Below are 14,640 nucleotides of genomic sequence, written 5' to 3' on the forward strand. Positions count from 1 at the left end.
TCGCTCCAAGAAGTCTCACACCTGAAAGGGTCATTCTATAGAGCGATGCCACCATGTCAGCCAATCGGCAGAACTCCAGATAGCCATGCTTCATCCCTTTCAGTGTTTCAGAGTGGTGGCTGTGTTAGTCATGGGCACAGCTCAGATGGCAGGCTGTGTAACCAACAAGGCTTAATACCCAAAGTAAAGCAAGTAATGTAAACTGACCCATTTTGCTCACTGTAGGTGGAATACTTTGAATATCCATCACCAGCAAATATATTACCTAGTACAGTATAATTTTCCTAGAAAGACAAACATATGTGACAGTCTAAGGCATGGTTGAAAAAGCTTCCAGGAAAGCAGCATATGGTCCATTTGTACTTTCTCAAATCAAAACACAGAAACAGCAAGGACAAAAATCTCTGGTGAGTGAAGAGACAAGATGAGGGCAGTGTTCTTTCTGAAATGCTGCTACAGTAACTGGAAGTATCAGGAGTGACGGGGCTGAAATGCCAATATTCTGTAGTGTTGAAGAGTAATCTAAGTGATTACTGAATTACAGAGATGAGCCTGAACCAAAGAACCCAAATTCTGTGCACTGAAACCCACAGCTGAATCCAGAGCTAAACTTTGCAAATGATCCCTATCTCTACAATGGGCTAAAACAAAATTTCAGATCCAAACAGCCCTGCCTGAATTTTGATGTGTTCAGAATCCAGATCCTTTGGCCCATCACTGTGGAAGAACCTGCAGTCTATCATGGCTCCAATTGTTTATCAGGGATTTTTTTTGAAGATAATGATGTGCTAGTTCCGGAAACCAAGAATGCACCCATCAAATACACATATGCATACATATAAACATATGCTACAAGGAAACAAGCCAGCAACAGTTGCTCGCAGACCTCTGGCACCCTCTTCTTTTCATGCAATAGGTATTTTCAAGCACTGGCTCAATAAACCAAAAGGGACAAGCGTAGTACAATGTTCAATGGAAGGACAAATACATAAAATTCCATGCTACTCATGACAAAGTCAAACGTAGGCCCCTGAATGAATAATGATTAAGGCTGCGAGTCTGTCATGGAAGTCACAGAAGTCATGGCTTCTGAGACGCTGGGACCTCCATGACTTTTGCAGCTGCTGGTGTGGCTGGCCTGGGGGCTGCCAACTGCTGCTGGCGCAGTCTTGGGGCACTGTGCCCCTCCCACACAGCAACAGCAGGAGTTTGGGAATGGGAGGGGGCTCAGGGCTGAGGCAGGGAGTAGGGGTGTGGGAGGGGGTGAGGGCTCTGGACGGTGCTCGCCTCAGGAAGGGGAAGGGGGTCCCCGGAAGTGGCAACATGACCCTCCCTCAGCTCCTAGGCGAAGGCATGGCTAAGTGGCTCTGTGCGCTGCCTCCGCCTGCTGGCAATGCTCCCGCAGCTCCCATTGGCCATGGTTTCTGGCCAATGGGAGCTCCGGAGTGGGTGCTCAGCGCGGGGGCAGCATGCAGAGACACCTTGGCTGCACCTCTGCCTAACCACTTCTGGGAGCTGTGCAGAGCTGGGTAGGAAGCCTGCCAGCCCTCCCCTTGCCCCCCAGCACCAGCAGGGGTGCCGGGCTATGGGCTGCCCCCAGCACCAGCAGGTGTCCTGGGCCACTTCCCCCAGAGTACCCACAGTGCCCCTGGGCCACTCCCTGCCCCAGGGCACCCAAGATTTAGTCAGGGGTATATAGTACAAGTCAAGGACTGGTTACAGACTATGAATTTTTGTTTACTGCCAGTGACCTGTCCATGACTTTTATTAAAAATACCTGTGACTAAAATGTAGTTTTAATAATGATTGATATAAATAAATGGTTTTGTTTGTAAGAACAGCCATACTGGGTCAGAACAAAGGTCCATCTAGCCACATATCGTGTTTTCTGACAGTGGCCAATGCCAGATTCCCAGAGGGAATCAACAGAACAGGTAATCATCAAGTGATCCATCCCCTGTCACCCATTCCCAGCTTCTGGCACACAGAAGCTAGGGACACCATCCTTGCTCGTCCTGGCTAATAGTTAATGGACCTATCCTCCGGGAACTTATCTAGTTCTTTTTTGAACCCTGTTATAGTCTTGGCCTTCACAACATGCTCTGGCAAGGAGTTCCACAGTTGATGTGTGGTGGGTGTTGAAGAAATACTTCCTTTTGTTTGTTTTAAAACCTACTGCTATTATTTATTGGGTGACCTTAGTTTTATGTTATGAGAAGGATAATAACACTCACTTATTTACTGCTCCACACCGTCATGATTTTAAGCCCTCTACATTACCCCTTTATCGTCTGCTTTTCTATACCTGAAAATCCCTTGTCTTACTAATCTCTCCTCAAAATGCAGCTAGTTCCATACCCTAATAAATTTTGTTGCCTTTTCTAAAACTTTTCCAATTCAGATAATTTTTTTGGAATGGGGCGACACCATCTGTATGCAGTATTCAAGATGGTGGGTGTACATGAGTATTAATAGAGGCATAGAGTATTTCTTCTATTACTATCCTTTCTCTAATGATTCCCAACATTCTTTCACTTTTTTTACTGCCATGCACGTTGAGAGAACTATCCACAATGACTCCAAGATCTCTTTCTTGAGTGGTAACAGCTAATTTAGACCTCCATCATTTTATATATACATTTGGGATTGTGTTTTCCAATGTGCATTACTTTGCATTTAACAACATTGAATTTCATTAGCTATTTTGTTGCCCAGTTTTTGAGAGATCCTTTAGTAGCTCTTCGCAGTTTGCCTGGGACTTAACTATCTTGAGTAGTTTTGTATCATCTGAAAAATTTGCCACCTCACTGTTTTCCCCTTTTTCCAGATCATTTATGAATATGTTGAATAGGTCTGGGCCCAGTACAGACCCCTGTACACTTATATATAGGAAAATTAAAATGCTCTGAAAGAAAAGAGAAAATTCTGATCAGACTTGTAGTGACATAGTTCAGTCTGAACTTACTCTGGCATAGTGTTCAGTATGTTAACATAGTCTCCATTGTTTGTCTCCTCTGTGCTCAAAGATGCACTGGATGACTCTTCCACTGCAGTCCTCCTTTTCTTTTCTTTCTCTAGCACGTCATGCAGCTTAATAAGTTGTCCAGGTAGCAGTGATATACACACTGGAACTGACAACTGGGAATTAACAAAAAATAAAGTTGTAAAAGAAATGGAATGGGGAGAATAACGTTGGTGGGTGTTAACCGTGGTGGACCCAAACACCACCACCACCACCACGCTCTAATAAAAGACAACTACAAAGCAGAAATCTTTTTTTAATTGCTGGATTTAGTAGATGAGCACTGGCTGGTAAATGGAACTGCCTTGTGTCCAATCCTACCTTTGAATAAAAACTCCAAAGTGATTCTGAGCAAGTGGAGCTAGATGTTCATAGCAGTGTTGGTGATGGAAATATAGTATCTAGGCCTGTTTATTACCCTGAGATAGAATTTTGGGTTTTGTTTGTCCGTTTGACTTCTGATATTCTTATATCCTTACTAACCTGTGACCAAAGACACTGTGTGTTGCATCTGCCCACAGCCAGCTGGGGTTTATAGCACCATGCGAAAAGATAAGGAATAGAGTTAAAACGTTGCTGGGTATGGTGGGAGTTTAATATACAAACGTACACTTGAAGGCTGCCCAACTCCTCTCCCAAGCCAAGGTCAAGCAACCAGGCAGGAGGGGTGAGGGAGTTGGGGGTAAGGTATAAGAAGCATAAAAGCCAAGGAAATGGTGATCCTGGCTGAAACACAGTCTCACTCCCTACCCCTCCCATAGGGTACAAAAGAGGTGGTACCAAATCCCCCGGACTCAAGACCCTCCAAAATGGAATCTGACCACAAATCGTAAGGGATGGTACCAGGGGCGAGCACTACAGGTATAATTAAGCCTACTAAAAAGGAGAAGGGGGGAAAACAGGAGAGCTCCACTGCTGTGAAGAGCTGGGATATGCTTGCTTGTTCACTCCAATATATGGCATTGCCTGCGCTTTGGACTCTGGTCTTTTGCTTTCTGTCTGCATGACAAGAACCAAGGGAGGGCAGGGGAGCCTTAACAACCAAATGCAGCTGTGGCCTGACTATCTGAGATGCTGAGCATCCATAGCGCCATTGATTTCAATGGGAATTGTGGCTATTTAGCACTTCTGAAAACCAGTCGTAGGGAGTGGTGTCTACACTGCAATAAAAAACCCACAGCACTGAGCTTTGGAGCCCAGGTCAGTTGACTCATGGCCACAGGACTGGGGCTGTGAGGCTAAAAACTGCAGTGTAGACATTCAGGCTTGGGCTGGAGCCTGGGCTCTGAGACCCTCCCCCTCACGGGGTTTCTGAGCCTGGACTCCAACCCAAAAGTCTATATGGATATTTTTAGCCCCGTCAGCTCAAGTCATCTGGCCTGGGCCAGCCACAGTCAGGTCCTGGATATTTTATTGCAGTGTCGATGAACCCTTAATGGCTGGTCGACATATAAAATTGGCACGTTTAACTAAAATCAGGTTTTAAATCAATTTAATTAAGGCAATGCAAACTGCAATGTGGACATACTTACAACTGGCTTATATCAATAACCAATCATTATCCACCAATTTGGTCATTTAAGCAAAACTGATATATGCCAATTGTGAACAGACAGAAGTATGTCCACATAGGAGTTTGCACCAATTTAACTGAATTGATTTTAAAACTTATTTTAGTTAAATTTTGTGTTTAGATGTGGCTTAAGTCTGAGGCTGGGGCTGTGAAGAACAATCCCTGGTAAATTGACTAGAACAAAGTGGTTTTCAACCTTTTTTCATTTGCATACCCCTAAAAAATGTTGAATGGAGGTACAGACCCCTTTTGAAATATTAGACATAGTCTGAGGCCCCCCAGGGGTCTGTGGACCACTGATTGAAAACCACTGGGTTGGAAGAAAGAAAGGGAGAAGGCTGTATAGGTCAGGCTGCTGTAGTTAAGACATTTCAAATAGCTTATTTCAAGTCTTTTCTACCAACCTGACAGCATCTGACAAGGCTTGTGTTCTGACCAAAGCAGAATCACACTCCAGTGATTTGGTCTGAGCACAATGGGAGATTATTTGCAAAGAAGCATCTTGTCCACAGAAAAACAGTAAGTGAAGCAGAAGTTGTTATATTTAATAATGACAATTAAATAAAACTAAGTGGAACAGCCCAGACTTTGTCACAGAATGAAGAAACTTCAAATTAAGCCAAAGGAAACCACCCTTCATGGACAGCAGTCTTTCCGTAGGTTCTTTTTACAAGAGACAGGTATTGTGGCTGTTTCAATTTGAAACTCCGAAGAGAACAGCACAAGATAATACATGGGTTGTCCTGGACGCTGGGGAGAAACCGCAGTTTGCCAACGGGGGTAAATCCCCTTTTGTGCAATACTGAACTATTGAATTTTTTTAAAATCTAGTATTTTACTAAAAGGGAACATGGCAAACACTGCAACTGCTCAAAATTGTAAAAAACAAACTCGAGTCCACAATCCTGGAAACACAAAGGCACATGCTTAATGTTATGGTAGTTTGAAACAGGGTAGTCCTCCCCTGTAAGGACCCCCAGGCCTGGGACCAGCCAGGTCTGTTCAATCAGCCCACCAATGCCATAATTAGCTGCATCTTAGTGAGAGAGTCAGGTGACAGCACCTAGCTTCATACTAGGGCTGAGAAGGCTCACTTTGCAGTAGGAACTACAGACAGTGACAGTCTCCTGAGGAAGGGCCTGAAGAGACTTCAGGAAAAGAGTCTGGGCTCTAGTCCAAAGCCAGAGAGTGACTTAAAGGTAACCTAGAAGAGGTTAGGAAGTGAGCCTGGAGGGTGAGCTGAAGAGGAGCCCAACTCCTACAGGACTTTCCTTACCCTGGAAGGGGGTCTGAATTAGATGTAATATAGCTGGTGGGCAAAGCTGTGGACAGAAACAGGCCATTGTAGGGCCCAAGAAACACCTAGGAAGTGCTAGATGCAAAGACCCCTGCAATGCCATGCCCTGACGCTACGGGTGGTGCGGTGAGTGAAACTACTTAGAGGGCTATGGGTATGTTAAAAGTTAAGCTTGTGCCTGAAGTGTTGGCAGGACCAGTGCCTTAGGGATACTAGCTTTATCTCACAGCAGGCTCCCAGTTACACACTGGGTGCATTCCCAAGGCAAGCGTATGGACGGAGGCCTGGGATCTCTCTCTGATCCAGTACAACAGCATGAGTGTATCTAAGGAAGGGAGACTGAGCCTTCAGCACAAGTACAGCCTGAGGTTTTTGCTGTTAAGAAAGCCCCTGGGTATGACATAACCAGTTATGCTGGCTCAGTTTGAATCATGTGACTAGTGAGAAGTACACGGATGGCAGGACTGCACAAGTAGAAGCCAGTCTGTCACATACAAGGTATTTGACCAACTGTGGCCCTTATGGATGAGTAATCTTTTGGCACACAGCTGTGAGTAGCTGAATAACTTTTGAAGAAAGGAACTTCTGTTAAATGGATGAACTTTTACTGATCTCCAGGAAAGAAGCAGCTGTTATGCAATACTGGCATAGAGAACACTGAGACCAATGTATGCTGGGCTAATATCTAACTAAACCAAAACCGCCTTCAGCCAATGCAAGGTGTTGTAGGATACTTAACATAAGTGAACAGGATTATAGAATTCAGGCCAAGTAATTGCTAGAAATGTGTGATTTTTATTATAATTTCATATGAAATTCACATACACCTCTACCCTGATATAACCCGACCCGATATAACACGAATTTGGATATAATGTGGTAAAGCAGCGCTCCAGGAAGGCAAGGCTGTGCACTCTGGGGGATCAAATCATTTGATATAACCCAGTTTCACCTATAACACAGTAAGATTTTTTGGCTCCCGAGGACAGTGTTATATGGGAGTAGAGGTGTATTAATATTTGTTGCAATGTAATGCAATGTTCTAATTGTGTACTTAATGCATGTTAATATGTTGTTTGAATAATTCATATTGATGTAATTAATCACTACCACATTAATATTAAGCACACGATCAATGTAACTTTGTGTCTGATATACAAAATCACACACATTTGTAGCGATTACTTGGCCTGAATTCTATAATCCTGTTCACTTATGTTCAGTATCCTATAACATCTTGTGTTAGCTGAAGCAGGCTTTGTTTGGCTTAAGCAGATGGGTGTTATACCATGGTACAAGTCTAGGAGGTGCCTTTGTGACCTTGGTAGTGGTAATGCATTTCTTCAGAACAAAGAGATAAGAGGTGCACCTGGTACCATTAAAAACAAGGTGGAAAGATGACTGGCTAAATCTAGCCTTAGCTGAGGTATGGGGTACCTTTTTACTGGTGAACAGGCAGGATAGCTTTGGGGTGTTACTTTGGAAGCACACCTCCTGTGTAAGGTGAACTTAGTATGGCATGAGATGGCTTCCTGAAAACTGGTATTGTATTGAGCTGTTTTTCCCCTGCACTATACTACTGACTTTTCCACAATAAACTAGGCTGATATTGGTTATGGAGTATATTTCATACAAACTAACATGTGATCAAACAATTTACCACCTGCTGAGAACCATAGAATATCTGGGTTGGAAGAGACCTAAGAAGGTCATCTAGTCCAACCCCCTGCTCAAAGCAGGACCAATCCCCAGACAGATTTTTACCCCAGTTCCTTAAATGGCTCCCTCAAGGATTCAACTCACAACCCTGGGTTTAGCAGGCCAATGCTCAAACCACTGAGCTATCCCTCCCCCCTAAACCAGCACTAAAGAGCTTCCCTACCTGTGTGACTGTGAGGATAAAGCCTTTCCATTCCTCCCCACTGTCATAGTCCTCGACCTGAGAGAATAAAAAGTAGAAACCTAAGAGTGACTCCAAAACTAAGTATTCCCTGGTCTCTCCTGTGTGTGTCCCTCTCACAATCCCGAGTCTGCATTTTTAAGTTGACTTGAGCACAGCTCTCCTAAGGAAACCAGCTGGAACTTATCAGGTTTCCTCACTGTCTCCTCTTATCTACCGCCTTTTTGTGCTGAGTGTTCAATCTGTACTCTGACTAGGGGGACCATATTTCCCAAAGGGAAAACAGGACACCACGCAGGGCTGGCCTGAGCCTTGCCTGTCCGCCGCCCAAGCCCTGCCTCCCCACCTGGACAGGGCTTAAAGGGACTGTTCAGGCCAAAACAGGACATGTCATCACCTAACTCTGACCTCCTCTGGCAGCTCCCCTTCTGATTCAATGCACAGGATGCCATAGTGGCTACCTACCTTGAGACTGAAGACAGGTACAATGCCTCTGTATGACTCCCTCAAACTCCTTCTCACATAATGTGGAGGGGGTGGTAGGCTTTGGAAAACAGAGTCCCTTTTCCCAGTACTTAGCAGGGGTGAAGGGTGAGAACAGGCACTCTCCAGAGAGGCAAAGGCACCAGTACCTCATCACTACACTTCTGCCTCTCAGTGTGTATGGGGAGGGGCACAGTAGGGGATGAAGACCCTCATGTAACTATTTTGGGGGGGGGGGGAAGAGTACTGTTCCCCCTCGTGTACTCCATGCCCCACATTCATCTTCACCACTCCCTCTTGCTTTCTTATCCCCTTTCCCATCCGTCTCTCCTCCTCCCTTCCCTCTCACCCTTACTGTATGTGAGAGAGAAAGGAAGTGGAAGCGAGCACTGCACCAGAGGCAGACCTGGGTTCCCTAACTGGCCCTGCCACCGACTTGCTGTCTGACCTTGAACAAGTCACTTTTAGCTCTGTGCCTCTGTTTCACCTCACATCTTGTCTGTCTTTTCTAGCTAGACTGTAAGTTCTTCAGGGCAGGGAGGGTCTCTCTGACTAAGTGTATTTACAGTGCCCAGCACAATGGGATGCCACTCGTGCTGGGGGTGCTATGGAATGAATACAATAAGTGAAGGAGATAACATGGAAGGGAAGGTAGAGACAGGCAGAAGTTGAGCCCTAACACTGGCCAGGAGAAGCTGGGGGGAGGAGAAGCCCCCTTGCTTCAGCAGGGAGCAACAGTGACTGTGTGCGCAAAGGAAGCCCTGCAAATGCCTTCCAGGGCTGGAAAGAGGGGAGTGCCATGGTCCAGAAGATGAAGCCCTGGAGACCCCTCCCCAGGCCAGGAGTGGCAATGTTCTTTCCCAGAGGCAGGAGGTTCCATTCTGTGTGCATTTGTTATTTAAACAAACTAGAGTGTTTCCAAAATGCCCCTCCCCACTCCCAAAAGGCAGTGGGTATCATGCACCAACCTTTGAAACATAACAGCCCTGCCATTGCTTTCTGCTATGTTATGGGGATCAGGAGCAGCTTGGATCAACATGGCCAATGCGCGTAAGTCATGCCTTTCCAGCTTCACTAGGTTCACTCACCTTCAGCTCCACTTTCTCATTTCTCAGCATCAGGATAAACTGTGCACCGCACTTTTCATCTGGATAAACGTTCACTACTGATGTCAAATTCGTCAGCTCTAGTTTCTCTAAATACTGAGAAAGGAAAGAAAGATGGGGCATGCATTAGAGCACATCTAAACAAGTCAGCTGTTCCCAGCAGACACTAACTGAAACATGAAATTTTCTTAAATTTCAGATTGGTGCCATTAACATACATGGCAAAACAAAGTCCTTTATTGCTTCTTTTAGAAGCTATTTTCAGCTACAATATACATTTTGGGCAAACTTCTCACCACTCTTCAGTGTGGGTATGTAGCACGGACCCCAGAATTCAAGAACATTCCCAGAGTGATTACAAATTGTGCTAGATTCAGCCCTGGGTTACACTGATGTGTCCCATGTGGAGATAGGTAGCTATTTTACTGATTCACCCTGGCAGCCAAATATGGTGGGTCTCATTAGCTGCAATAGAGGAGCATAAAAAGTTTAGTCTCTTTGGAGCAAGAGGTAACTAAATGGTGGGACAGAGGTTGTCCTGCATGGAGAAACCCTAGGAAGAGCCCACTTAGCAGAGAGGGCAGGGTAAAATATATGGACCCTATCATGCCAATAAACACACAATATGAATAAATGTTATTTATTGGCAGTATAGGGCCTGTCGTGGGGTGTACCCATCACTGTACCCATGACAGGCATCTTTAAGGAGAATGAGCCCAGCTCAGCTCACTGTTAGCAGTCAACTCCTTCGGTAGCTGGTTGGTGGCTAATGAGCACCTGCCTCTGATAAAAGGCAACTAGATGTCAGTTAGGGAGACTACTCCTAAGACGAGGGGTTCCCAGGGAAAGGAAATAGCTCCTCACAAGCTGGGCTCCCTACAGCCATGTGGTGTCAGGAGAAGAGTTGCAGTTAGCAGGAAAGCCCTGGCTCCAGGTAAAAAATCAAGGTTGAGAGTTAGCAAAGGGCTTGGATGTGGGATTGATAAACTCAGAAGGAGTCTGTTTCCTGGACGAGAAGCCTGGGTGTAGTTCAGTCATGCACTTCTATGAACTTCCCGATAGTAAATCAGACCTTTGGTAATGGGAATGCTGTTTGACATGGTAAAGCCACTCAGGGAAATCGAGGAAGGGTGCACTTCTGCTGCTGGACCTGGCAGCAAGGGGTGCATATGGATGGCACATGTTGTTGATAGGCTCATAAAGTTTAGTTTGAGCTCCCCTCATCTGCGCTCTTCTCCAGGGGGTGTAGGTTGTGGATATCTGACTGCTCTGAAGCCACTTCACTGTGGCTACTTTATACTGAGATGAAGTGGTAAAACTCTTCTCTCTGCCCTAAGGTTCCCCCAAGCATGCCACTGGCAAGAACATTAGGGCTACAATGAAAAACAAATCACAAAAGTTAGAAAGCTGGAAATGCAGCTTTAAGGTGACACCTCTTACACAAAACACCCACACAACTTTCTCGCTTCGAGCCCTGTAGACTAACAGGAGTTACCGTACTTCACTAAATGTTCCCTCTAGAAGTTCTCATTATAGTTGACTTATGGGAGCACAGGGGGTGTCTGTGACTATGCATGGATCTGCTAGAGAAAAAAATAAAGAAGAAAACCTCTTTCTTTCTGTCTATCACAAAGCCATCTCAGTATGTACATCCTGTGATGGGGAACATTTCGGGGATGTTGCTTGAGTTCTGTGGAAATGTAGAGTAAAAGTTTGTTAATTCTTTAGGGTAACTACCTGGGAATTGCTAGTGTGAGCGTCTTGCTCAGTCACCTTCTGATTTGAAATGAACAGCACTTACAGCTCCATTCATTGACAGGGCCACCCAGAGGATTCAGGGGGCCCCTTCCATACAAAAAAGTTGCAATACTATAGAATACTATATTCTCAGGCTCGAAGAGTGGTCCATTAGCTTAGTCAGGACCAGGTTAAGGTTCCAGGGAAGGACTAGAGGGCGTGAGTAGGGAAACACCCTCTCCAGCCCCTTGAGAAATCGGGCTACCATGGGGTTGGAAAACACAGAATGCCCCAACTCCCCTGGGTGGAACGCCGAAATGGCAGCTAGATGTACTCTAATTCAGGAGGGGGGAGAGACCTTGATGTTTAAGGTGCAGCAGGTATTCCAGGATAACTGGAACAGAGGCCTGAAGCAGCTGTATATGCTTTGGTTCTCACCAGCAGGAGAACCTCTTCCACTTAGCGAGGTATGCCGCCCTAGTGGAAGGTTTCCTACTGCTGAGGAGAATTTGTCGCACCTGAAGAGAGCACTGGCTCTCCATTGTGTTCAACCACAGAGTTTCTACGCCATGAGATGCAGAGACTGCAGGTTCGGGTGGAGCAGGCACCTGCGGACCTGCGTGATGAGATCTTGGTGCAGGGACAGAGCAATCGGGTCGGCTACTGATAGCTCGAGCAAAGTCGTAAGCCAATGTTGGCGTGGCCAAGCTGGGGTGATGAGAATCTTTACCACCTTGTCTCTGCGAATTTTGAGGAGAACTCTGTGGATGAGCAGAAACGGTGGAAGGGCATACTTCAGGCTCCCGCTCCAAGGGATCACGAAGGCATCTGCGACTGAGCCCGGACTGTGGTTTTGGAAAGAGCAAAACAGCGGGCATTGACTGTTGTCCCTGGTGGCAAAGAGGTCCATTTGGGGAAATCCCCACTTCTGGAAGATCGATTGCAAGACATCCGGTCTCATTGACCATTCATGCATGCGGTACAACCTGCTGAGGCGGTCTGCCAGCTTGTTCTGCTCCCCCGGGAGGTATGACACTAAAAGGTGTAATCGACGGGCTATACAAAAGTCCCATAGGAGAAGGGCCTCTCGGCAGAGGGGAGAGGATTGGGCTCTGCCCTGTTTGTTATGTAGAACATGGCGGTAGTGTTGTCTGTCAGAACTGTCAAGCTGTGACCTGTTAAAGCAGTGTGAAAGGTTTGGCAGGCTAGGTGAACTGCCCTGAGCTCCTTCACATTGATGTGGAGCAATATTTCATCCTTGGATCACAAGCCTTGTGTCTGAAGGTCTCCCAAGTGCACTCCCCAGCCGAGGTCTGACGCATCTATTACTAGCATCAGCATGGGTTGCGGTGCAGCGAAGGGGATCCCTTCGCAAACTACCTGCAGGTTGAGCCACCAGCGCAAGGAATCCAACACATGGGCAGGGATTGTCACTACAAGGTCTAAGGGGGTCTCCGCCCAGGCGATACAACCGGACTAGCCACAATTGCGAAGTCCTGAGCTGTAGTCGAGCGTGTTTGACTATGTGGGTGCACGCCGCCATGTGTCCTAGGATCTGCAGGCAGCATCTGGCCATGGTTGTGGGGAACCTCAGCACTGAATCTATGGCACGCTGGATGGCCAGAAATCTGGATTCTGGGAGGCTCGCTCGTGGCTGTACCAAATCAAGGACTGCCCCAATTAACTCCAGCCTTTGTGTAGGTATCATGGAGGACTTGGGCACGTTGACTAGAAGGCCTAGCCTGTGGAATACGTCCAGTGCCACCACCACATGGGAACGGACTCCCTCCTCAGACTGACCTGCGAGAAGCCAGTTGTCTAGGTATGGGTATACTCGAATTCTCCTTTTTCGCAGAAAGGCTGCCACTACCGACGTGCATTTTATGAATATGTAGGGGGCTGCCGCCAGGCCAAAGAGTAGGACCGTAAACTGGTAATGGTGCTGGTTTATGGTGAACTGCAGGAACCTCTAGTGAGCGGGATGAATAGCGACGTGAAAGTACGCATCTTTCATGTTGAGTGCAGTGTACCAATCCCCTGGATCCAGGGATGGAATAACAGTGCCTAGGGAGACCATGTGGAAGTGGACCTTGACTAAGAATTTGTAAAGTCCACGCAGGTCTAAAATGGGTCTAAGACCCCCTTTGCTTTGGGAATAAGAAAATAATGGGAGTAAAACCCTTTGCCCCTTAGATCCCGAGGGACGTCTTCCACTGCCCCCGCCTCAAGGAGCATCTGTACCTCCTAGATAAGGAGTTGTTCATGAGAGGGATCCCTGAAAAGGGATGGGGAAGGGGGATGGGAGGGAGGGAAGGAGGAGAACTGAAACGTGTATCCCACTTGTACCATGCGTAAGACTCAACGATCTGATGTTATACGGGACCATGCATGGTAGAAGAGGGACAAGTGGTTCAGGAAACATAGGAAAAGATCCGGTAACTGGCTTGGTATGCTGTCTTCGAGTGCACCTTCAAAACCCTTGCTTGTTGCCAGGTTGTGGCTTGTCCTGACCCTGACCTTGGCTAGGCGTGTTGTTCCGCCTCCACCTGTTGTCTCTGCCTCTCCTATGATACAGCTCTTGCCTAGGGCAGGGCTGGTATTGTCTTTGCTGAGGCAACTCGGGCTTGAAAGGTTTCCTCTGCAGCACCGGGGTGTGCACTCCCAACGACTTGAGGGTTGCCCAGGAGTCTTTGAGGCTATGCAGTCTGGCATCCGTTTGGTCCGAAAAGAGACCAGACCCTTCGAAGGGGATGTCCTGAAGGGTATTCTGGACCTCTGGCAGAAGGCCTGAAGCCTTCAGCCACACCGAGCACCTCATCACCACTCCTGAGGTGATTGTTCCGGCTGCTGCATCCGCTGAGTTGAGAGAGGCCTGCAGAGAGGTCGTGGCTACCATCTTTCCTTTACCCACGAGGGCCGCAAACTCAGACTGAGTTAAAATTGGGTCTGTTCAGGATCACCTGCTGGTTCGCGATCCTCAGCTGGAGGCCCCAGAAGAATAGACCTTCCTGCCAAATAGGTCTATATGTTTAGCCTCTTTGGCCTTAGGCGCTGGGGCTTACTGATCATGTCGTTCCCGTTCATTGACCGCTGAGATGACCAGTGAACAGGGGGCTGGGTGACAAAAGAGGAAGTCATATCCCTTGGTAGGGGCAAAGTACTTCTGCTCTACGCCTTTTGTTGTTGGCGTGCTAGAGGCCGGGGTTTGCCAGACCATCTTGTAGTTGGACCGGATTGTCTTTATGAGTGGGAATGCAATTCTGGAGGGCCCCTCGGGGCTTAAGATGTCCACCATAAGATCCTCCTGCTGTACTGCTTCCTCCGCCTGTAGGCCCAAGTTCTGGGCTACCCTGCAGAGCAGCTCCTGGTGCGGTCTGTGGTCAATTGGAGGAGGCCCCAACACTGCAGTGCCCACCCCGGCTTCATCTGGGGATGCCGAAGAGCTGAGGGCCTTCTGCATTTCGTCTTCCAGCCCTTCGTGTCCTTCCTCGCATGCTGAGGGCTCCTCCGGTTCCTGCCTGA

At 47.1% G+C, this 14,640-nt stretch overlaps 1 protein-coding gene across 3 annotated transcripts in view; it reads right to left on the reverse strand.

Moving 5' to 3' along the window:
* The window catches only part of STAP1 (signal transducing adaptor family member 1), a 36,522-nt gene that overhangs the window by 10,403 nt on the left and 11,479 nt on the right, over positions 1–14,640 (reverse strand). For all 3 annotated transcript variants that reach the window (XM_032789228.2, XM_032789230.2, XM_032789231.2), the window contains exons 3-5: positions 9,364–9,477; positions 7,775–7,831; positions 2,966–3,138 (exon numbers count right to left, since the gene is read on the reverse strand). In XM_032789228.2, coding sequence (XP_032645119.1) covers positions 2,966–3,138; positions 7,775–7,831; positions 9,364–9,477 — 344 coding nt within the window. The remainder of the gene's footprint in view (positions 1–2,965; positions 3,139–7,774; positions 7,832–9,363; positions 9,478–14,640) is intronic.

The sequence above is a fragment of the Chelonoidis abingdonii genome, chromosome 5 (assembly GCF_003597395.2).
Source record: "Chelonoidis abingdonii isolate Lonesome George chromosome 5, CheloAbing_2.0, whole genome shotgun sequence".
Classification (NCBI taxonomy): Eukaryota; Metazoa; Chordata; order Testudines; family Testudinidae; genus Chelonoidis; species Chelonoidis abingdonii.